This window comes from Miniopterus schreibersii, assembly GCF_964146895.1.
Source record: "Miniopterus schreibersii genome assembly, chromosome: 6".
NCBI classification, from domain to species: Eukaryota; Metazoa; Chordata; class Mammalia; order Chiroptera; family Miniopteridae; genus Miniopterus; species Miniopterus schreibersii.
Window position 1 is genome coordinate 8915051 of NC_138107.1, and position 22182 is coordinate 8937232.

Below are 22182 nucleotides of genomic sequence, written 5' to 3' on the forward strand. Positions count from 1 at the left end.
GTTATAGTTACCAACAGAAACGTAAATCTTAGTATCATTTCAGCTGTGAGCTCCATCTCTGGCCTTTCCCCCAAAATTAAGTCCTTGATATGGGTTAAAATGCCCACTTGTTTCTTTAAACTCTACATTCTGCATTTGTTTCAAGTGTTTCAGAATCCATCATTCCCATTTAGCACCTCTTAGCTAACTCAGCTTCACATAATATTCCATTGCATTTATAGGCTGTGTTGTATAATCCCACATTTACTTATATGTACCCTAGTGTTTTGCTTTCTACAGTCAGTTGCTAAAAGTTGTTTTCATGTCTTCCAATTTTGCACTCAGTATATTTACCTTGCGAGATGCTGAGCCTAGAATTGAAGTGATTGTTGATAAATCGAGCCAGAACATAACAATAGTAGAAAGCACTTATATAACACTTACCATATGCCAGACACTTTTTTAAGATATTACATGTGTTATCTCATTATATCCACACAAACAGCATGAGGGAGAGACTATATTACTTTCTGTTTTATAGATGTGGTAACTGGGGTATAGAGAGGTTAAGAAACTTGCCCAAAGTCACACAGCTATTAAGTGATGGAGCCAGATTACAAACTCAGGCAGTCTGACTCCAGGGTCCATGCTCTTGACCCCTAAACTATGATTTAGTTAAAACCGTAAAGCATTTATATGTGAGTCACTGTGCTAAGTGTTTTACATGTATTTTCTCATTTGTTCCTCACAGGAATCATATGAGGTAGGTGCTGTACTATCCCTATTTTACAGACAAAACTGAGGCACAGAGAAGTTAAGTAAATTGCCGAAGGCCATGCAACTAATAAGCCCAGGGTGGTGCAGTAGGTTAAGAGCCCAAGTCTATCTGAGTCCAGAGCTCCAGCTCTTAACCACTATACCATATGCCCATGGACTTCTGGTGCTATTAACTGGGTCAGATCCCACCTGTGGTTTGACCCCAGGACAAGTATTGGTACTCTTTTGATTTATGTGTTCTGGGAAGTGCTTTGCTCATTCACCAGTTTGTTCAGGGGGCACATCCAGAGACAGTGCTTGCGTGACTTCCCTGGTCGAGCCTACCTTTTGAGCCTCATCATTAGATGCCACTTTCTTTACTAAGAGCAGTTTTTTTAGTCCTGGGCCATTACCTCCAGTTTAGGTCAATAGGAGCTGTTAAATTTCAGTTTCTTTCAGTGCTACTGCATTTATTTGAGTAATTCATCCACCAGTAATAAGGTGATTCCTGCCTGTTATACAGGCAGTTCTCTGTGGAGGCATGAATGTGAAATATAGGTAAAAAGCCAAAGTGCTGTTTGAAGAATGCTATTCCTAAGGACAGTAGTTTATGAACCTTTCTTTTCTATTTGTTCTCAAGGGTTTTCCTTCTGAAAAGGCTGAAGGTTTTGCAGCAGCAGGGGAGACATTCCATTAAGAGGAGGAAAATCATGAAGCTTATTTCGTCTTTCTTTCCCTTTTCCCAGAGTCTGAATGGCGTTTGGCTGAACAGAGTACGTCTAGAACCTTTAGAGGTCTATTCTCTCCATATAGGAGACCGCATTCAGCTGGGGGTGCCTCTGGAAAATAAGGAGAGTGCAGAGTATGAATATGAAGTTACTGAAGAAGACTGGGAGAAGATGTATCCGCATCTTGCCCCAACGAGTGACCAGATGGAAAAAAATAAGGGCTTGAGAACTAAAAGGAAATGTAGTTTGGATAAAATAGAGGGTCCTGAAGCAGAAGGCCCCTCACACTTGAAATTCAAAATAAGTAAAGTGTCTTGTGAACCTGGTCAAGCACTGAAGTCACATGGGAAAGGTGAAGTGCCCACTGGACCCTCTGAACATTTGGAACCTCAGTTGACTTCTCTTGAACCAAGTGAGAACATCACAGGGGCTCATGCTTACTCTGGCCCCGCCAAAGTCCTGGCGCTTCATCATAAGAAGCAGAAAGCCTCAAACCCATTAGCATCTCAGAGCAGGCTAGAGCTATTCAAGGTGACCATGTCTAGGATTCTGAAGCTTAGGACACAGATGCAGGAAAAACAGGTGGCTGTCCTGAAAGAGAAAAAGCAGACCCAGAAAGGGGACTCAAAGAATATTGTACAGATGGAGCAGGAACTGCAGGATTTACAGTCCCAGCTTTGTGCAGAGCAGGCCCAGCAGCAGGCCAGAGTGGAGCAGCTGGAGAAGACTTTCAAGGAAGAGCAGCAGTATCTCCAGGTACCACACAGGAGGGAAAGACAAGAGTGCCTCTTGGGTGGGCAGGCCCTTTGTGAGCCTCTGGCCAGAGCTCTCTTTCTGGGTCAGGGACCAAGTGCTGAGCTCCAGGGACAGGAGATGGAATCAGAACAGAAAACTTTGAGGTAAGAGAAGGAGATTGAGTCAGAGGTTAAGGCTTCAGCATGATGATCAGATCAAGAGCCAAAGCAGGGTGCCAAGGTGGAGTAAGGTGACTGGCAGAGCCAGCCCCAGGGTGTAACTGATCTCAGGATGTAAAGGTGAGGCATCTCAGAACTGAGGTAAATTCAGAGTGAGGTTGAATGAAGGTCAGGATGCCACAAAACCACAGCACACTCCATTTAAACCAATAGTCGTCCTCATGAGTTATTTTTCTTAGCCCTGTGGTTGAAGCCAAATCAGCCCCAACTCAGGTACAGGTCAGCTGGTTACTCTGCCTTTGATGTACCTGGCAACTTGTTAGCTCTGTAGCTAACCTAGGAAGTGGAGGCTACAAAGGCAGAAAATGCTTTTCTTTCTTTCTACCCGGAGCAGCCAGCATGGGAGGGAACAGTTACACCATGACTCCGTTGTTGGGTTGAGTGACAAGCCACCTTCCACAGTGCCTTTAGTGAGAAGGTAAAATAATGACTCTCTTAGTTGTGTCAAGATAAGGCCAAATGTGTTCTCATCCCTGAGTCATTTTCTTAGATGACAAGCTCTTGCAAAAAGCTTCTAGGCTAGAGCTGATCCAGGTCCTTGCTCAAAATGTCAGCTCCACAGGTTTATTCCCACCTACTTGCTCAGGTAATATTGAATGTCAGGAATTCCCCATTGTTGACTTAGAACTAAAACAGGCCAATTAGGATTGAAGTGAAAAAGCTTTTATCTTTTGTTTACTTTGTTCAGGGCAAGGAACAGCCAGTAGTGTTCTCTTATTTCTGAACAATTTATAAATTTCATTCTAATCTCTTATCCCCTTGCACTGGTAGTATTAGCAGAGGCCATGGATTAAATAGGTCTTTCTAAGGGGATGCACTGATTATGTGTACCTTTTTGCTTCCCTTACCCAGCATAGACTAGTCTTGAAATCGATACAGGGAGGTTTATCTCTGCATATTTGCTGTGCGCCACCCTTCCTGGAGCAGAACTCTCTTTAAAGGCTAATGTATTCAGGAACAAGAGTTATTGTTCATTAATACAGGGTGTCCCAGAAAAATGCATATACACTTTTACAGCTGATAGCTTGATTTTGAAAATGAAATTATTTTAATACACATGGCCTTTATGATTATTCAAAGTGTGTAATATACATTTTTTTGATACACCCTATAGTTGTGGCTGCTCTGGGCATGCTTCAAGGAATAGCTGTAAAGTCTTTTCCCATACCAAAATGGTAAAGAAAGGCCAAAAGGACTGGTTTAGAAAATTTCTCCAGGTATGAGAGGCTCACATATAAGTGACTCATAGTATCTAGTCCTTTATTTATTAGCTGGAGTTCTCTCTGCCACCAAGCCCTAGGGATTAATCCTACCCCAACTACTTGCTCAGAAGCTCATTTAATCCTTCCTGCTTCACACAGATGCTTTTTTTTTTGAACACCCACGTTGCCTGGTACTATAGTTGAGTTCAGGTGGTTATAAAGATGCTTAATAAATGTATTATACCCATAAAATCATAACAGTTTTAAGTCAGTGTATTTAAATTAAAGAACAATTTCAAGTTGACATCTTAGATGGGTAGGTGATTCTTGAAGTAAAGAGGGAAGGGCCCAGAGGTTTTGTGGAAGGTGCTGGACATAGGGTGCTGATGGTGTGGAAGGCACCCTGGCGAGGGGGCCAATGGAGGAAATACAGCCTAAGCTCAGGTAAGGTGGGAGAAGGAGCAGTTCATGGGCTGTAAGTGGCAGAGATGCACCGTGAGAGACGGAGGGTGCCCAGAATCAAGGAAGAAGCATGGAGCAGCCCGTGAGTGCCGGCCTGGGGGTTTTATGGCTGTGCTTAGATAGTCGATGGCTCAGCACCTTTCAGGTTACACCTTTTTGGGAGTCACAGCATTTATGGAAAAGGAAACTTGGAGTATTAGCCCAGAGTTTCTCCAGAACAGCCGAGTGGTGGCTTAAAAGTGACAGCCTGAGGTAAGCAGCATTTAAGCAGATAACTGCTTAAACCCCTTACTGTCAACAGCTAAGTAAAATAGGAAATTTTCCACCTGCTTCCTGCCCCCTGTTGTTTCCAGATGCTCATGCTAGCTGGTCTGCTCTCCTTGTTGCTAGATTTTATTGCTCCCCCCCCCCCCCCCCCCCGGCAAACCTTCCATTTTGTTTTTGGCTTTGCAGGGTTTGGAGAAAGAGCAAGGAGAAGAGGACCTGAAGCAACAGCTGGCCCAGGCTCTGCAGGAGGTAACTTATCTCTTGCCATTGTGGGCTGTGGAGTGGGGGAAGTCAGGTTTTGCGTGGCCACTGGCTGCCTCTGCTGCTTAGCGCACACTTCTGCGGCACCTCCAGTCTGTAGATAGAGCAGGTGGCAGCTGTTCATACCATCAGGTCAGAGATTGGAACCTCACAGACATGCCAGACCTCAGCATGAAAACTCACATCTTCATCTGAGCAGAAGCTGCTTTAGTGAAGATGGAATGGAGCCTGTAGCAATTAGGAGGCTCTGGGGAAATGGCTGCATTCCCAGAAAGGTGAGGGCAGCAGAGGGGATTGCAAGCTAGAACTTGGCCACCACCAAGGCCTGCAAGGCCTCCATTCCCTCGCCGTTCCTGAGCTGAAGCTGTCCAGAAACCATTGGAGAATGTTCCAATTAAGCATTTTAGGTCAGGTAGAGAATGTGCAGTTTAACAGCAGAACATACTGAGTTACTGAAAGGGCAGGGCTCACAGGAATAAAATTCTCCTAAAAGATAGCCTGTAATTTATTTCATTTAGCTTGACTACTTCTCTCATCTGATTATTTTTATAAACACTTTTTTACATCTTTAAACCTTGCTTTATCTTCTGTCCTGTTTGATGCAACTTTAGTCAGCATAGTGGGATGGTTCATGGCCATGCCTCCTTGAAAAATTGAGTGATCACATTTGAGTTTGTTTAGGATAATTTATCCTTAAAATTCTTTTATTGCATACCTGCCTCCCAGTCTTCTTACAGTACTAGCAGTCACATATCATTAAAAGCTTGGGAGGTGCCTGCCTTGATTTCCTTTAGGGGTGCACAAACAGCTTTGGAAAAGATTAGGTGAAAATTCAATTTTTTAAAAAAATTTTATTTTCTAAGTTTGTTTATTTTGGGGGGTGGGGGTAGGCATGTTTCCCATTTAGAGCATTATTAAATTACTATTCGGATACTGTTTTGAAATTGACTGGGAAAGAGTAAGGTTCTGCTACTTGGAAATCCCTGAGGGATCACTGAGTACTCCATACCCACAACTCCTTACCCTCTCCTGAGGCAGACAGGGAGACATTTTCAATCAGCATAGGGTACTGGGCCAGTGGCCATTCATTAGCCTCAGATTGGATACTCTTAGGTCATGGTTCTACAACAACATGCCTGGGGACACAGCTCTCGCTCTCAAATGAAACATGGCTATACCTTTTGGTCTCTCTGAGGCTTTTTTTTTTCTTTTCATTTACCAGACCATTATAACAACTGGCATTTATGTAGAGCTTAAAAACTTTTCCGAATGCTTTCGTATCTGTTATTTTATTATTAACATTGATGTGGGAGAGGCATCTGTTTTCCCATTTTATAGATGAGTTACCACACACATCTGATTAGCAGTCAAGATGAATACCCAGGCTCTGGCTGGTTTGACTTAGTGGTTAGAGCGTTCACCCGAGGACTGAAGGGTCCCGGGTTCAAGTTCAGTCAAGGGCACATACCTTGGTAGCAGGCTTGATCCCCATCCCTGGTTGGAGCATGTGTGGGAGGCAGCCAGTTGATGTGTGTCTCTCACATTGATGTCTCTCTCTCTCTCTGTCTCTTCCCCTCTTACTCTCTCTAAAAAATCCATGGGAAAAATATCCTCGGGTGAGAATTAACAGCAACAACAAAAAAGCCCACTCTCAGTGCTGGGTAGCCTCAGAGTTACTTATTAGTTCTTGAGCATTGGTTTTAAAATCACTTGGGTAGCTTTTAAAAATGAACATTCCTGGGCCCCCAGCGACACCTGCAGAATCAGACTCCCTGGAAGGCAGTCCCTCAGTTGATCGCAATGGCCACGGAGGCTGGGCTATTTCCAGAGAGATTAATATTTCATGGCCTCCCTCCCTGTTTTTCTCCTTCCCTGGAAAAGCAGCAGGTAATTGAGATGTCCTGAAGGAACAAAGGCAAAGGCATTATTTTTAAATTGCCAGTCCATTGATCCCTTGAACTAATGCCACTGACAGAGCGGGGGAGCAGGCATTCGTGGCTAAAAGGCAGGATGTACTGTAGCCTGTCTTGAGTGTGGTTCTGCTATGTTTCTGCAGCATCGGGCTCTAATGGAGGAGCTAAACCGCAGCAAGAAGGACTTTGAAGCAATCATTCAAGCCAAGAACAAAGAATTGGAGCAGACCAAGGTACTAGAAAGAAGATGAAGGTTTAGAATTTGGTTAGTACATGCAACTCAGCATTTTCAACAGTACAAGGGTTGCTATGGTGAATGGAGAGAGAGAGTATATGGCTGTTCCTGGCCTCAGGGGAAATAACCTGTAAAATTACTCAGACCGATAGAAGGTTCTGCCTGTGAGACAACATCTGTTTTCTTCCCTCATGCGGAAGCGGAATGCTAGGGATAAGACACACACCCTGCCGTCTAGTCCATTGTCTATGGTAGATGCTCTTTCTGCCTGTCCCGCCGACATAGGCTAAGGAATGCTGTAGTCAAAATAAAAGTAGTTCATCCTCATGTATTTATGTAATTTCCCACATCAAATCAGTGGAACTCATAAGTTACGGGTTATTAATTCAAGTGCCCACCAAGGTCGGACTGGTATGGAAGTGAGTAAAGTGTCCTGTGAATACAAAGGTGCGTGGGAAAGGACCTTAGCCCCCACCTCCACCCCAAGAGGCAGCTGTGCTGCAGCAGTTGTTGCCATCCAGAAGTGCAAGCCCAGTGTTGTAGATCTGAGTTTTCCACAGAAGATAGAAATCCAGATGTTTGTGTATAAAAAGATAGAAATCCAGATGTTTTATGTATAAAATATCCCAATTTTTGAATATTGGCAACAAGTTCAGTTTTTTGATACCATAAGGGCCAAACTAAATAGGTCTGTAGGCCGAATCCAGTCCACAGGCCATCAGTTTTCAGCCTCTGCCCCAAAATCACTGCCGGAGCCCGGCTGTATCTTTCAGCCCACCCCTCCTCACATACAGCCCTAGAGCAAAGCACAGAAAGGAGACTGACTTTTCAGTTGGTTGGTAGCCTTATCTTCTGTTTAAATCACGTAGTACCATCTTTCCCAAACCTCCAAGAAACCACCATCTTTTAAATCCAGCAACTCATACGTGTTCAGGGAGCTTGACTCTAGTCAGAAACGGGTCCAGACCTCCTTCACTGCCATAAGCAGGCTGATAGTCTTCGCTTTGATTGGAAGAAAAATAAAAGATGAAAAATGAGTCAACTGCATTCTCCACGTGGCATTACTATCTCCCTCAGGGGCTCCTGATACTTTCTTTTTGGGGGATGAGGTGCTAACTTAAGTAAATGTTTGCTTCAAGAGTGCACACCTAGGACGCTTCCTAAAAAGGTTGTCCGCAAGTGCTCCGACCTCTTGGGGAAAGCACAGGGAAATTGCACTGCAGGCCTCTGCAGGAGTGGGACGTGGCAAGTATAGAGCATGGGGCCTGAAGATACTTCAAGAGGCCACCGTTGCAGCCTCCAGGGAGTATAGGGATTATCCCTCTGTTACAGAAGAGACAGCTACAAAGAGCACAAGGGACCATATACACTAATTCAAGTTTCCTGCCCCTGTGTACTGTTCTTTATGTCTTCTGTTTTGTCCAGTGAGTTTTTAGCTTTGGGGACGATTTTATATCACCTCTGAATTGCAGTTCGCTGTGAGATACTGAATGTCTCATTCTGGTCTTGGGTGGTTGGTGGGGTTAGTATGCTCCCTTCAGTTTTTCTCATTTGGTTAATTTGGGGAAGGATACAGAAACTACAAATACTGAAAAAGTGGAGAAGGGAAGGAGGAGGATACCCCATGTTAGAAAGCAGTTCTGAGAAATAGTACCCCTTAGGGAAAGTGTTTTGTTTTCTGTGTTGCTCCGCCAGGATGAATTTTTAATTTAGACTCCTTCTGGATCCTATTCCAGATGATTAGCCCTGCCCCCTGTCCTGTTTCGCTTTCTTGTTGGTCCTCCTGAATGACGGGCGGGGTTGTGTGTTTTTGCAGGAAGAGAAGGAGAAGGTGCAGGCACAGAAGGAGGAAGTTCTTAGCCACATGAATGACGTGCTAGAGAATGAGCTGCAGTGTATCATCTGCTCAGAGTACTTCATTGAGGTAATTATGAACACCGGCTCGCGAGCCTTGTTGCCAAACCGTGGAAGCCTCAGCTATACAGGCTGTGCTGCTGTAGGGGAACATTCTGAAGAGCTTTTTCTTGCAGGAACTTCTTGTAGCTATGTGACTTGAAAGTGACCTCTAGAGGTGGCTGCCTCTGATTTGTTTTTATAGTCTTTAACTTTACTGTCCTTTTTCTTATTTCATTTGTTCTTTAGTAGTTACTTGATATAATCAATATTTTTAGCTGCAATAAAGCCTTTATCTCTTTGTTGTTGGGGAGAATACAGGGCCACATGGCATTAGATTTTTGAAGTGTCAGAATAAAGCTGCTCAATAAGGCTATTCTCCTTACTCGGAATGGGCACAGTGCTGAGAGTGGGCTGCAGTGCAGACTTTTAAACAGGGCGATAATGCCATTGATGTAGTCATTGACAGTTCAGCACACACGTGGAACAGGTTTCAGGGACTCCGGGGCTCCTTGTGAAAATGAAACATCTCCCTCCTAGGTTACCATTGGTTAACCTGTCATACTTTTGCACAAATTCTTATTTTTTGCTAATTCTACCATTTGTGACCAGTTCATGTTATACCACAACTTTAAATTCAGTGACAGTGCTTGTTAAATGACAGTGCTTTCCAGATCCCTTTATAAAAGAAATCACATACTGACACTGCTTCTTTTTTTCTGGTCTTAACAAGAGTGATTCTACCAGCCTCCTGAAAAATGTCTCCTGAGCAGACCTGTTTGTTTGCTCTGGATCCACTTTGACTTCAGGTCACAAATTTCCCCATAATTTCTAGTCATTTGATTCCCTTCTTAAGAGAAGCTCCGTTAGTGTTGTTTTCACAGGGTTATGGATTCTACCAAGGGAAGACAAGGAAAGGGGGCTTGGAACAGGGGACGAGTTAGCCAACTGGGGCCTTTGCACAGACAGACAAGGCAGACATTGTGACTTATGTTTTGTTTACTGCATACCTCCTGACCTTTTCTACTATCAACTCTTAAAGTCAGTGTTGGAAAGAGGTTTCATTTTAATCGGACAGGTTTTTAGTGCCATTCATAAGAATTTACTTCCTATAGTAAACAGATTGTCTCCTAGTTGGCTTTCGGGGCTCAGCTTGGCATTTGAAACACGTAATTTCTGTGTTATCTTCCATTGCTATCCTAAAACCAGGAATGAAGACTTTTGAGCCTCAGAAAAGTTGTGTCTTAGGAGATGTACATAAACAAGAGTAATGAAGAGAATGGTTTATATTCTTGGGAATGAAAAGCACCCAGGCACCCTAGCTGGTTTTGCTCAATGGTTAGAGCGTCAGCCTACGTAGACTGAAGGGTCCCGGGTTTGATTCCGGCCAAGGGCATGTACCTCAGTTGCAGGCTCGGTCCTCAGCCCCGACTGGGGCGTGTGCAGGAGGCAGCCAATCTCGCCCTTGCCCCCGCTCCCTCCCCTTTCTGAAAAGCAATAGAAAAAATATCCTAAGGTGAGGATTCAGGAAGGAAGGAAGGAAGGGAGGAAGGGGGGAAGGGGGGAAGGGGAAGAAGGGAGGGGGGAGCGGGGGGGGGGAAGCACAGCACCCTGGCAGAAATGTGACCCTTGGATTTACTCAGAGTTACCCCTCAAATGGCAGGGCTCCCCTGCTTTCTCCCTTCTCAGGGTCAGGCACTGTCAGGGAGCCCATTATAGTTTTCCCTTTTTTTCCCTGTTTCTCCAGCCTTTTTAGTTGCCTTTTACATTTATTTTACTTTTTTGGTTTCTTTTGAATACAGAGGACTCCTACCATCCTATGTACTTAGTTTTCCATGTGTGTTTCCCTTCCTATATTAAAATTGAAGTTCTAATTCCCCATTAGCAAGACACATTTGTTTTTCATGACAGAATTAGTGATGTATTTGTACCAAACATTCACACGTTTACTAGCCCTCCCTGTGTCCAATGACATTTGTTTGTAAGGTAGCTAACCCATGTTTGGCAGTGACCAGAGTTGGTGGAACAAGACAGACAAATCAGTCTCCTGGGGCCTGAGTTTATAAACTTTGAGAAAGAAAATCGTCTAACTTGAAGCTTAAATTTTCCCATCCCTGAGAATGATTCTGGTACCTTTTATAAGCTTTCTAGATAAGATTCTGATTGAAAATCCACTTGGCCTTCCCTTTGAGATCACACCCACTCTGGGAAAGTAAGCTTGACAATTCTGACGTGTGTTCACATTCCCATTGCAGGCTGTCACCTTGAACTGTTCCCACAGTTTCTGTTCCTATTGTATCAATGAATGGATGAAGCGGAAGGTAGAATGCCCCATTTGTCGGAAGGACATCAAGTCTAAAACACCCTCCCTGGTTCTGGACAATTGCATTAGTAAGATGGTAGATAATCTGAGTTCAGAAGTAAAAGAACGACGAATTGACCTAATTAAGAGACGAAAAGGTGAGTGCCCTCAATGAAGGATTTACAAACTGGGGGAGAGATTCAGATGAAAGATTCTTAAGCTAAAGATGATGTGGAAGAAATGGGGAAAGTAAAAGGAGTTAAAGATAATGTGTGAGAAAGAGTTGAAGTATCATTCACTCAGTTACTTGCTCACAAGGGAAAGGGGGAGGCTTAGTGTATGTGCCTTGGTTATAGTTGTAAAAAAAGATCTGATTAGAAACACATGGTCAGACAGTTTGCTGTACTGACCACTAGGAGGTGCTGTTGTCCAAGACAGTTTAGTTGCTGTCCAGGTGTTGCAAAACCCTTGGGTTGGGTGTACAATCAATTATATATACGATGCGTACAAGTCAGAGATTCACAACTTGAATACCTGAAGAAAACACATATACAGATTCTCTCTATAAGAGCCAGAGCTTGCCCTAGCTGGTTTGCTCAGCAGTTAGAGTGTCATCCTGCGCACTGAAGGGCCCTGGGTTCAGTTCCAGGCAAGGGCATGCACCTCAGTTGCAGGCTCAATCCCCGGCCCTCGTCAGGGCTTGTGCAGGAGGCAACCAATCTATGTGTCACTCTTACATTGATGTTTCTCTCTTCCTCTGTCTCTCCCCCCCTCTCCCACCCTCTCTGAAAATTAATGGAAAAAAATATCCTCAGGGTGAGGATTAAAAAAAAAAGTCACAGCTTAATTACCCACATTAGACATAATGTTAAACTAGAGATGGGTAAACTTAATCCTACTGCATTTTCATTGGGGATCCTAATATATTTCCCAAAAAGTCTCCCAGTTGGAGGGAATTTGGGTAAAGAGATAGGGGAAGCCCAGTTTTGCTCAATGGTTAGAGCATTGGCCCACGGACGGAAGAGTCTTGGTTTCTATTCCAATCAAGAGCACATACCTTGGTTGCAGGCTCGATCCTCAGCCCCAGTCAGGGTGTGTGCGGGAGGCAACCAATCAATGTGTCTCTCATCAATGTCTCTCTTCCCCTCCCCCCACTCCCACCTTCCACTCTCTCTGAAAAGCAATGGAAAAAATATCCTCAAGTGAGGGTTTAAAAAAAAAGAGAGATTGGGGAAGGGATGGGTAAGTTTTCCTAACGAACCATGCTTCCATAGTGAACAACTGCTTACTTAATCAAGTGATCTCATCACCCCTGCAGCCTGCTGTGTTGGGGTTGCAAAGCCACTCTGCTTAAGACTTGAATGTCCTTTGGCAAAAGGATATGTCCTTGGCAAAGCACAAGGAACTTAACACATTGTTTGCGGGTAGTTTTCATTGCGCGCTCTACTACCAGTCAAAGTAAAATGTATAAATACGTTTCCCGCATACAATGTGTTAATGGATAAGAAGGATTGGTCATTGCACAAGGATGAGAGTGCATAGAAGCAGTGTGGATTTGATTATCACTTTAAGTCCCTGTAATAATTTAGTGTAGCACTGCCTTGCAAGAAAGCTTCAAAGCCAAGTGCTGTGATATGAGTTGGCTGCACATAAGTGCCTATCAGAGAAGAGCTAGAGCTTGCTGCCGTTACAGGTGTTTCCCACTACCTGGCCACTGGTAATCTGTATTCATGTGTGTCTTTGGATGTACTTTCTCTAAGTTCAGAGAAGCTGAAGGCTTAAAAGCCACACTGCTAACAATAGGGCCTTCTCTCCACTGCTTGCTTTCTGCTAGCCCTTCAGCAGATATCAGCCACTTGGAGTAGGGCCTGGAATCTGATGCTGATTTTCGAGCAGCTGTGGTATAAGACTGGCCCTCAGGTGGTCAGCCAGAGCAAGGCATCGAACCTGTCACGGAGCCAGGTGGTGCCGGTGCTGAACAGGGAGTGTGCTTGATCCTATTATACTCAAGGAAGATATTCTCACCTGTGCCCAATTTTAAGCCCCCCCCCCCCCCCGAGATTTTTTTTTTTTAATACCTCTCAGGAGTCACTTGATTCTGGCAGAATCCCATCACTCCTCTCCACCTCCCATCATTCCATGAGCACTTACAGGAACACTGTGCTACAGGCCAGGATAAAATGGTAAATGAGGCACTGTCTCAGTCTCGCAGCACTCACCGTCTGTGGAGGGGCAGAGAGGGAGGAAGTAGGAAGTGTCACAAGTTCCACAGCAGAGTGTAGGAAACTGGGGAAGAGGACAGCAGTTTGGCCTGGGCAGGTGGAACGTGGGAGGGGGCTTCACAGAGGAAGTGCCTTATGAAGTGAGTTAAAGGTTCCCTGAGAGGGAAGCTGCCCAGGCAGACTCAGCACAAGCAAAGCAGAGAGTATGAGAAGCAGTGGTTTGTTTCTGGCGGTGCCCCCTCTTGGTCCACACAAGACAGAATGTCTCCATGGTGCCAGAGCAGCGTGTCTGCTGAGGCATTGCAAGTGCCTTCTGTTTCTTTCCTCTCTTTGTTCTATAAGAACAGTGACCTGGGAACCCAGAGCTGCCCACGGTCAGCCTTTGAGCTGAAGTATGCTGGGACTGTGGGGTGGGGACACCCAAGTACTTTTTCTCTCAGTGCATTGACTAGGTTTCTTCTCGAAAGTTCGAGCTCATTAGATGGCTTCGTGCAGCATAGGAAAGGGAAAGAATATCCACCTCCCTTTTCTCTCCAAAGGCTAAAGAGGGTATCTCTCTGCCTTTCTGGTAACACTAGGAGCTGCACAGGAAGCCAAATCAGCCTCCCTGGGGCAGTCATCGGCTGAGGCCATTCTGGCACCGGTCTCAGTTTCTGCAGTTATCACAGCGAGTGCAGCTTTGAGGTTTTCTCTAGAGACAAACAGAAGGTTCTGAGGCCCGATTAGGAAACCATGTGCCAGAGCCATCAGCAGCTTCACTGGTCTGCAGTGTGGGGTTTAGAGAAAAATCTCAGTTTAAATACCAACTTTCCTTGCCAGTTGCAAGCTGGTTTAATCCCCAGTGCATGGGAATTTTAAAAAGACCAAACTTAGGATCTGGGAACTGGGATTGGCAAGCCTGTAGTTGTCAATGTTCTGATACTGGCAGGGCTGTTTTCCTCCTGGCAGGGGTTGCTCTTAGCACAGGTTCAGAGAGGGAGCCCTGCCTGTCTGTGGCGGCCTTGGGCTTGGATTCCACCAGGAGCAGCCCCACCCAGGCCTCCCTGGCTGATTGTTGTGTTCAAGTTCCATGTCCCGTGGGAGGTGCAGTGCCTCATGACTGATTAGCCATTGATCCCTTGTAAACTCTGGGTGGCCAGATTATAGAGGAGGAGGATGTGAGGATGCCAGATCCTGTGTTGAAGAAAGGGTGCTCCCAAGCCTGGGCAGATAAGGAGCATCCAGTAAGTGCCTGTCACATGAGTAATTGTAACTATCTGGAAAGCTGACAGGAGATTTGTCTGCAGGGAAGACATTTATCCCTTGCACAGGCTCTCCCTCTGGAGCTGGGGAGTCTCAGCTGCTCCCCTCCCCCATTCTGTTCTCGTTCAATGTTCGTTGGTTAACAAGAGTGTTAACATTCCCACTGTTAGCTTTCCCTAGCAGTTTGTTTGGATTGTGCTCAGAAAAGAAGAAAGCAGATTATCTAGAAATAAGACCTGTTGGTCCTTTAGAACAGTGATTTCCAATCCAGGGGCTTTTTCAAACTATATTCCCTAACTCCCTTGATGCTGTGCTGTTGAACCTAGGCTGCTAGTGGGGTGTGCCATGACCCTCAGGTGCACTGAGGTTGGGAGAAAGGTTTATGAACCGCAGCTTCCCTGAATTTTTCGCTTAAAAATTTATCCTTTGAAAAATTGTCATGGGATAGAGAATGAGCAGATTTATTACTAGAAGCTTTTTTCTTAGTAGTGCAAAACCACTCTCCATTTTTTGCCCCCATATATATATTGTTTTCTTAGCTGCTTTTTTTTTTTTTAACCCTCACCCAAGGATATGTTTTTATTTTTAGAGAGAGAGTAACGGGGGATGGGGCAGAGAGGGAGACAAAGAGAGAGAGACATCGATTAGTTACCTCCCATATGCGCCCCAACCTGGGATCAAACGCACAACCATCCCTTTTCGTTTTGTTGATGGTGTCTTTTGCTCCCCCTCCTTTTTTCCTTCCCTTCTCCTCCTTTTTTTTGTCTCCTATTGCTCTTCCTTTCCGTGTCCCTTCAGTGGTGTCCCCCTCGTCGCCCTTATTGGCATCTCAGAATGCACAGTTGTAAGTGGCATGGGCAGCATAGGAACCATTCCCCCAGTGGGGGAAGGGACTGTGACCTTAGAAGTCAGGTGCTGAGATATTAATTGGAATATGAAGTAGGTACCCAGGAAGTCCCAGAACCTCGAATTTCTTATCAACTCTGTAGTCCTTGAGATTTCTGAATGGTCCTTCCATCTGGAGGTCAAAAGCTTTCCCTGGCCAGTATGGCACAGTGGTTAGAGTCGGCATGCGCACTGGAGGGTTGTGGGTTCAATTTCCAGTCAAGGGGCATGTACCTGGGTTGCAGTTTCGTTCCCGCCCCCACTCATGGTACATGCGGGAGGCAACCAGTCTATGTCTCTCTCAAATTGATGTTTCTCTCCCCCCTCCCCTTCCTCCCTTCCACTCTCTCTGAAAAGCAATGGAAAAAATATCCTCAGGGTGAGGATTAACAAAAAAAAACTGTTTTGACTAGTGCCCTGTGGTAGAGTGTCTTCACCAAAGGCTACCACCTCCCTGCAGGGACCTGCATAAGCTTTCACAGCTTAGAAGATTGACCTTCCTAGAATAATAACCCTTCAGTGCACCCCAAATGCATACGTGGCTGGGTTTGGGGGCACCATGCTATTGTGAAGAAACCAGGGCTGACCTTTGCTTACCTGCCTGCAGAGTTGGCATCTCTGGTGAGCACCGCCCACCAGCACCACCACCACCACGTTGTACTGAGGGCAAGACCAGTACTTGCTGGCCAAGGCTTGCCCACTAGCCGGAGAGAAGGGCCTAGGGGAGGAACATGAGCACACGCTAGAGCTTCAAGAGAAGTAAGTGTGAGCAGCTCTGGGAATGGGCTGGGGTGTCCAGCAGGAGGGACTTCAGATCACTTGTTGCTGTTTTCCATAGCAGAAGTTTCTCCTAACTTTTTTAAAAAAATTTATCTTTATTGTTAAAAGTATTACAGAGGCCCATCCCTTGCTGTCCAGGCTCCCACCTGTCCTTCCCCCCAGCACAACGGCCATCTGACCAAGCTGGTGCCCTCCTCAGCTCCCATCCCTTCCTTCCTTGCAGATCTATTACATGAGAGCCCACCCCTTCTGTCACCTTCCCCACCCCAGGCCACCTGCTCCCTCCTTCCCTCCCTGCCTGCCTGGCTTTTTTGGTTTTGTTTTTTGCAATGATAAAACAGTTATTTTGGCTCTCTAAAAAGTGAATCCTCTCTTCCCACTCATGTGCAACTTTATGATTGGTTTTTTAGACCGACTTCCAGGAACTTATTGTAGAAGACCCTGTGGAAATGTAGAGTAGTGTCAATACCCAAAACAGCTCTTCCTTGAGAATTTCTTGGTTCCTACACTTAACGCTAGAAGTAGAGTATCTTAGAGCAAGCTCAGATAAGTGGGTATTCTAGATTTCTGTGAATTCATCATGGAAACCTTTTTCCTCCTTTTCCCTCCCCCACAGAATACTGTAGAATCATGTACATCACCATTGAGGTGTCTTTGTGTCAGCTGGGTAGATATCCTGTCCAGGTGCCTGCTGCTGTGGTTCTTAAGAAGCCTGATAAGACCAGGCATGTACCTGTTTCTGCTGGGGCTCCTGCTTGAACTGCCCTCTGCTTTCCTACCCTGGAGAGTTGGGACCTTTTTTACCCTTCGCCCATGGAACCAGAACCAGAACCAACCTCAAAGAAACATTTCCTCCTTGCTTCCTTCCTCTGGGTCTTTCTTTTTTCTCAGGGAATAAAAGTGGGTGGGGCACGTGCAGTCTGCCCTTGTGGAGCTTTGGTCCAGATGCAGGGCCTAGGTTGGTTGTGGTGATATGCTACAATGAGAGAGAGGAATGGTCCTAGGCAAAGGTCAAGAGAAGGCAGAGAAGTGGAAGGAAGTGAAAAGGAGGTGGCATATTAGAGGCCAAAAACAAGAAAGCAAGGGGTTTTGAGGGCCAATACAGTGCAAAGTGGCAGTTATGTAGAGTGCCAGAGAGCGTGCTGAGCAGTGACACTGGAAAAGCAGACAGGACTGGATCATGAAGGGTCTCCCAGCCTGTCTGAAAGATTTAGACTGGGGGCTGTGGGAAAACTCCAGACGACTTGCAGTGGAGACGTGACTGTTCATTTTTATATTTTTCTGGATGGTCTAATGTGGCTGCAGTGAAATGATATATGGTGATGGGAACAAGAACAGAGGCAGCAACTCTGGCCCAGGGTGATGGCCAGAGACATAGTGGGGATACAGAGAGTGGCTGGACTTGGGCACTTGTGTTGGGGGTGGAATTGACAGGTGTGTGGAGCTGGTTTGCTGTGAGGAACGAGGGAGCTCAGAGTTGTGGGTCACTCCGGTTTATGTCGGACAGCTGGGCAGACAATGGCGCATTCGCTGAAATAAGGAGCCGTTTGTCAGGGAGGTAAGTTTAGTTTTAGACTAAAGTAGTTTAGGCCAAAGTAAGTTGAGAGTGCCTGAGGGCATTTAAATATGTGGACCTGAAGCCCAGATACTACGTATAAGACATTAGATTTGGGGGTCTTCTCCGTAGATGATGAGAGCCAAAGGTCAAGTCACATCCCGGAGAAACACCAACATTGAAGGGACGGGTAGTGGAAGAGGAGTGTGTAGGGCACACAATGAGGAGTGGTCCAAGAGAGGTGGAGAGGCCTGTGGGATACGCAACAGAAGACATCAGAGTGGTGTGCTTATTGCCTTCCTGACCCTGCCCTGTCTGAGGTAGCCCCTATTACATTCTAGACATCTCCCTATTTATTTATTTCAGATATTTACAAGATTGAAATTGTATTTGTGTGCTCTTGCCCCTCGATTTGTAGACTGAGGGCAGGGGTTTTATCTTACTGTGTGCGGTCTTCTCGGGGCCTAGGAGAGTGTTTGGCAGGTCTTCAGTAAATGCACATTTATGAGTGTTAGGAACTGAGGGATCGGCAGTGTGAGATGCTGCTGAGGAGATACGGATGAAAAAGTGCCCTTTGGGTGTAGCGGGCATGTGGGGGACTCGGGGTCAGAAGCCCAGCAGCAGTGAATTGTAGAATGGGTACAAGGTGAAAGTGTGGCAAGGGTAAGGCTAGACAGGTTCTTCGGGAAATTTGGCTACAATTGTGGGGAGCAGCTCCTAGAGAAGGCTGTCCTTTGGGGGGGAGGAAGTCAGGGTAAAGGAATTTTTTATTTTGTTTTTTTGAAGATATGAGAGAGTTTAGCATGTTCAGTTGCTGAATGAAAGGAGCCTATAGAAGAGATGCTGGGAAGCCGAGATGGTGTGTGGGACACCTCCTAGGAAGGCAGGGGAGGGGAGGGGGTGCAGAGCCCAGAGAGGAACTAGTCTTTAAAAGTAGGAGGGAACAGCCCATGTCCTAGAGAGAGGGGAATAATGTGGGAGGGCAGGCAAAGGTTTACTTGAGGGCAGTCAAGAGCGTTTCTTCCCATGGCTTCTGCATTTTCCTGTGAGCTGTCAGGTGAGGCCCTTAGCTGAGAGGAAGGCAGCCATGCATGGTTCTCCCTGCTTTCCTAGGCTGACAGCGTGCCCCGCCCCTAGGCCTGCCACCTCACAGGCTGCCCAGAAGTGAGAGAAGAGGAACTTTTATAACCCTTTCAATCCTCCTACCAAAGCATCCCAGACCTCAGTCTCAGGGAAGGGGACAGTTTCCTTGGTGGCTTTATTGTGCCCTTAGCGTAGGCAGGATTCCTGCTTCTCCAGGATCGAGGAAGCAGAAGCTATCGGAAAAGACTGGAGGCCAGTAAATAGCCCTTCTGACTCCCTGCCCCCCGATGTAGGGAGAGCTCCCCACCTCTCCCTGCCAGTCGCTGTGGATGCAATTCCCTCTTTCCTTCAACAGATATTGAGGGCCAGCTTTGTGCTAGGCACTACTCTAGGTGCAAGGACTAGAAAGAGAAGTGAAAATCTAATAAAAGTGACATGTGACGAATATGGAGAAAGAGCGAGCAAGGGTCGGGAGTGATGGGGAGAGCATCGGCAGTTTTTGCTGGAGTAGTCAAGGAAGGCATCACTGAGAAGGTAGTATCTGAGTAAAGCTTTGCAGGAAGTGGTCATGCTGCATCCGGGGAGAGGGTCCCACGCAGGAGGAATAGGAAGGGGAGCGTGCTTGGGGTGTTAGACAGCAAGGAGGCCGGTACAGCTACAGTAGAGCGAGTGACCAGGAGAGGAGGAGGTGAGGGCAGGAGGTTGGGCAGGAGGCAGGTTGTGTGGGGCCTGACTGGCCTTTGGGAGGACGTTGACTTTAATTCTTTCTCTGGGGGAAGTGAGGAGTGGGCTTTGAGCAGTGACATGATCTGATCTGTTTTCACTGTGGGGAAGAGACGGAGGATGACAGTAGGGAGGCCAGAGAAGGGACATGCAGGTTCCACTTTCATTTTTTTTCTCTTTCTCTCCAAAGCAAAGAGACCCTTGTGAAGACTGTGCTGCCAGGCCTTTGAAAGACTGCCAGGCAGTGGAGCTCGGGATAGTTTGGAGGACTCTCTGTGGACTGGTCTTGGGCTGCACTGGGACAGAGCGTGGGAGAACCTCGTGGGACAGAGGCTGAGTCGGAAGTTGTTATCACGAGCCTCCCGTGCTGGCCAGCCCCCGCTGCACTGTTGTCCGAAGCACGGTGGTGCCCACCGCCCAACAGCTTTGGGTACTGGACAGACTGCCTCACCACGTGTTGAGTGGTTGTATAGTTCCATTTGCTTTCTCAGATTTGTTGTTTCTGTTACTGTTTTGATACCTCCGTTGACATTTGTTCCGGACAGCTTGAATGTACCCCTGTGGCTGCCCCTGAAAACTAAGGTGGCCTCTATTGGAGAGGATGGCATACCTCTTTGTGAAAACAAGATGTCGTTTCCTGGAAATAAAATGTATAACTTAACAGTTGCTGGGCTGGGCTTTGGTGTATTTATCTTCCTTCCCTTCCACCTCCCAGACAGTCTCACAGGTAAACACTGGCAGCTCGTAAATTGCAACGAGGAAAGCGGCTATATCAAATGATAGACTCAGACTACTGTCAGCCCAAGAAGCCAGGCCCGAGGTCATGGCCGTAGCAGGTGGGCTCTGTTAAGCCCCTGACCGTTGCGTTTCCTTTTCATTCCAGAGGGGGTCACTGCTTACCAATGGGGCTTCAGGATGGGGCGAGTTCCTTCAGCTGGGGTCTGGAAGCTGTTTCCAAGTCTATTTTACCCGGTGTCAGAAAACACAGGCAATGATTTTATGTGTGTGCGTTTAAGAAAAAAACTAGTTTGATGTTTGGGAAATAGAAGCTTGGGAAACCCTGTGGTGTCCTTGGTTACCAGTGCTGAAAATGAGGGACGGTGTGGGAAGCTGAAGAGCAGGCATTAGAAACGAGCTCTCTGCTGGCATTGTGAACTGCGTGATGTCATTCAGCGAGTTGCTTCCAGGTGCAAAGGTATTTTTCCTTTACCTTTTTCTGCCTGTCTTCTTTGTAGTTTTCATAAGGTTTGGAACCTACGGACCGGACAACTTTTTAGGGCTGGTAGGTTTCTTCCTTGGCTGAGTTACTGTGAATTGGGGTTCCGGCGTCCCTCGTCCTCATTTCCGCCTGTCTTGCCATGTGTGCTGATCGAATACTGCTGTGAGCAAGGAAGAAGTAAATAAACATAGAAACAAGGCTTCAGAAATATTTGTCAAAACCACATAAAAACCCTGGAGAAGCGGAGAGAAAAGATTACCATCTTGATGTGATAATCCCGTTTCTCCTACGCATGTGTTTTGTCTATGTGATTGCACAGGCATGTGTCCATTCTTACGTATTCTTTTTTTAAAGTTGATTTTAGAGGAAGGAGGAGAGAAAGAAATATAAGTGAGAGAGAGAAACATTCGATCTGTTGCTTCCTGTTGGAGATCGAACCGTAATCTGGGTATGTGCTCTGACTGGGAATTGAACCCACCTCCTGTGTACGGGACAACGCTCCAAACGAACTGGGCCACACCGACCAGGGCTACTTATTCATCTTGTTAATCTTCACCCGAAGATATTTTTTCCATTAATTACTTTAGAGAGAGTGGAAGGGAGGTCCAGGAGAGACAGAGAAAGAAACATCGATGTGAGAGAGAGACATCGATTGTTTGCCTCCTGCATGCACCCCAACGGGGGGCAGGGCTCAAGCCAGCAACTGAGGTGAGTGCCCTTGACCGGAATTGAACCTGGGACCCTTCAGTCTGCGGGCTGTTGCTCTAACCACTGAGCCAAACCGGGTAGGGCTAACAACTCATTTCTTAAGGTAGCTTATCATAATCACTTATAGAAGAGTACAGATACTTTTTTTTTTTTTTTTTAATTTTTATAAGAGTTTGTTTAAGCCAAACTGACCAATTATGCTGGGGAGCAAGAGCTCAGATGCTCCCCAGATACACATTTTTTGAATTGGTAATACGGTCACATGGTTTGAAATCGAAAAATACAAGAGGACCTAAAATGAAAAGCCCTTCAGCCTCGCCCCCAGTGGCCACTTCCTGCACAGAGGCAACAAGCCTTACCAGCTCCCTGTGTGTCCTTCTAGAGACCTCTCTCTAAGCAGATACGCTTGTGTGGTCTTTTCCTTTCTTCTGCACAGCTGATAATAAACTACACACTGTTCTGCACCTTGCTTTTAATTCTGGTTCCATGTCAGTACTTAAGGCACTTCCTCTGTCTTTGTTACAGCTGCCAATCATTCCATTGTGTGTTTGCACCGTAATTTGTTTTTCCAGTCTGTGATCCTGGTTGCTTCAAACACTTTACTCTTTTTTTTCATACAGCTCCCAAAGAAAGTTCTATTAAATAAATCTCAGAATATATCCTTTTAAATAAAACAATTTAAAAAATGACAACAAATTATACAGAACTCATAAAGTGAAGAAGGAAAATCTGGAAATCCACATACTGGGAGCTCTCTATTAAAATCAAGGAGCCTCAAATCTGTTTCTTTAAA

At 45.9% G+C, this 22182-nt stretch overlaps 1 protein-coding gene across 5 annotated transcripts in view; it reads left to right on the plus strand.

The window, feature by feature from the left end:
* The window catches only part of RNF8 (ring finger protein 8), a 37079-nt gene extending 16951 nt beyond the window's left edge, over positions 1-20128 (plus strand). The window contains exons 3-9 of one of the 5 annotated variants that reach the window (XM_081140682.1): positions 1482-2219; positions 4555-4617; positions 6686-6775; positions 8594-8701; positions 10926-11130; positions 15929-16080; positions 19653-20128. In XM_081140682.1, the coding sequence (XP_080996808.1) occupies positions 1482-2219; positions 4555-4617; positions 6686-6775; positions 8594-8701; positions 10926-11130; positions 15929-16056 (1332 nt within the window). In that variant the 3' untranslated portion in view covers positions 16057-16080; positions 19653-20128. Of the gene's footprint in view, positions 1-1375; positions 2220-4554; positions 4618-6685; positions 6776-8593; positions 8702-10925; positions 11131-15928; positions 16081-19652 lie in introns of all 5 variants that reach the window. The other 4 variants (XM_081140685.1, XM_081140683.1, XM_081140686.1 and 1 more) reach the window with 4 other exon arrangements.
* Positions 20129-22182: the final 2054 nt, after the last annotated feature.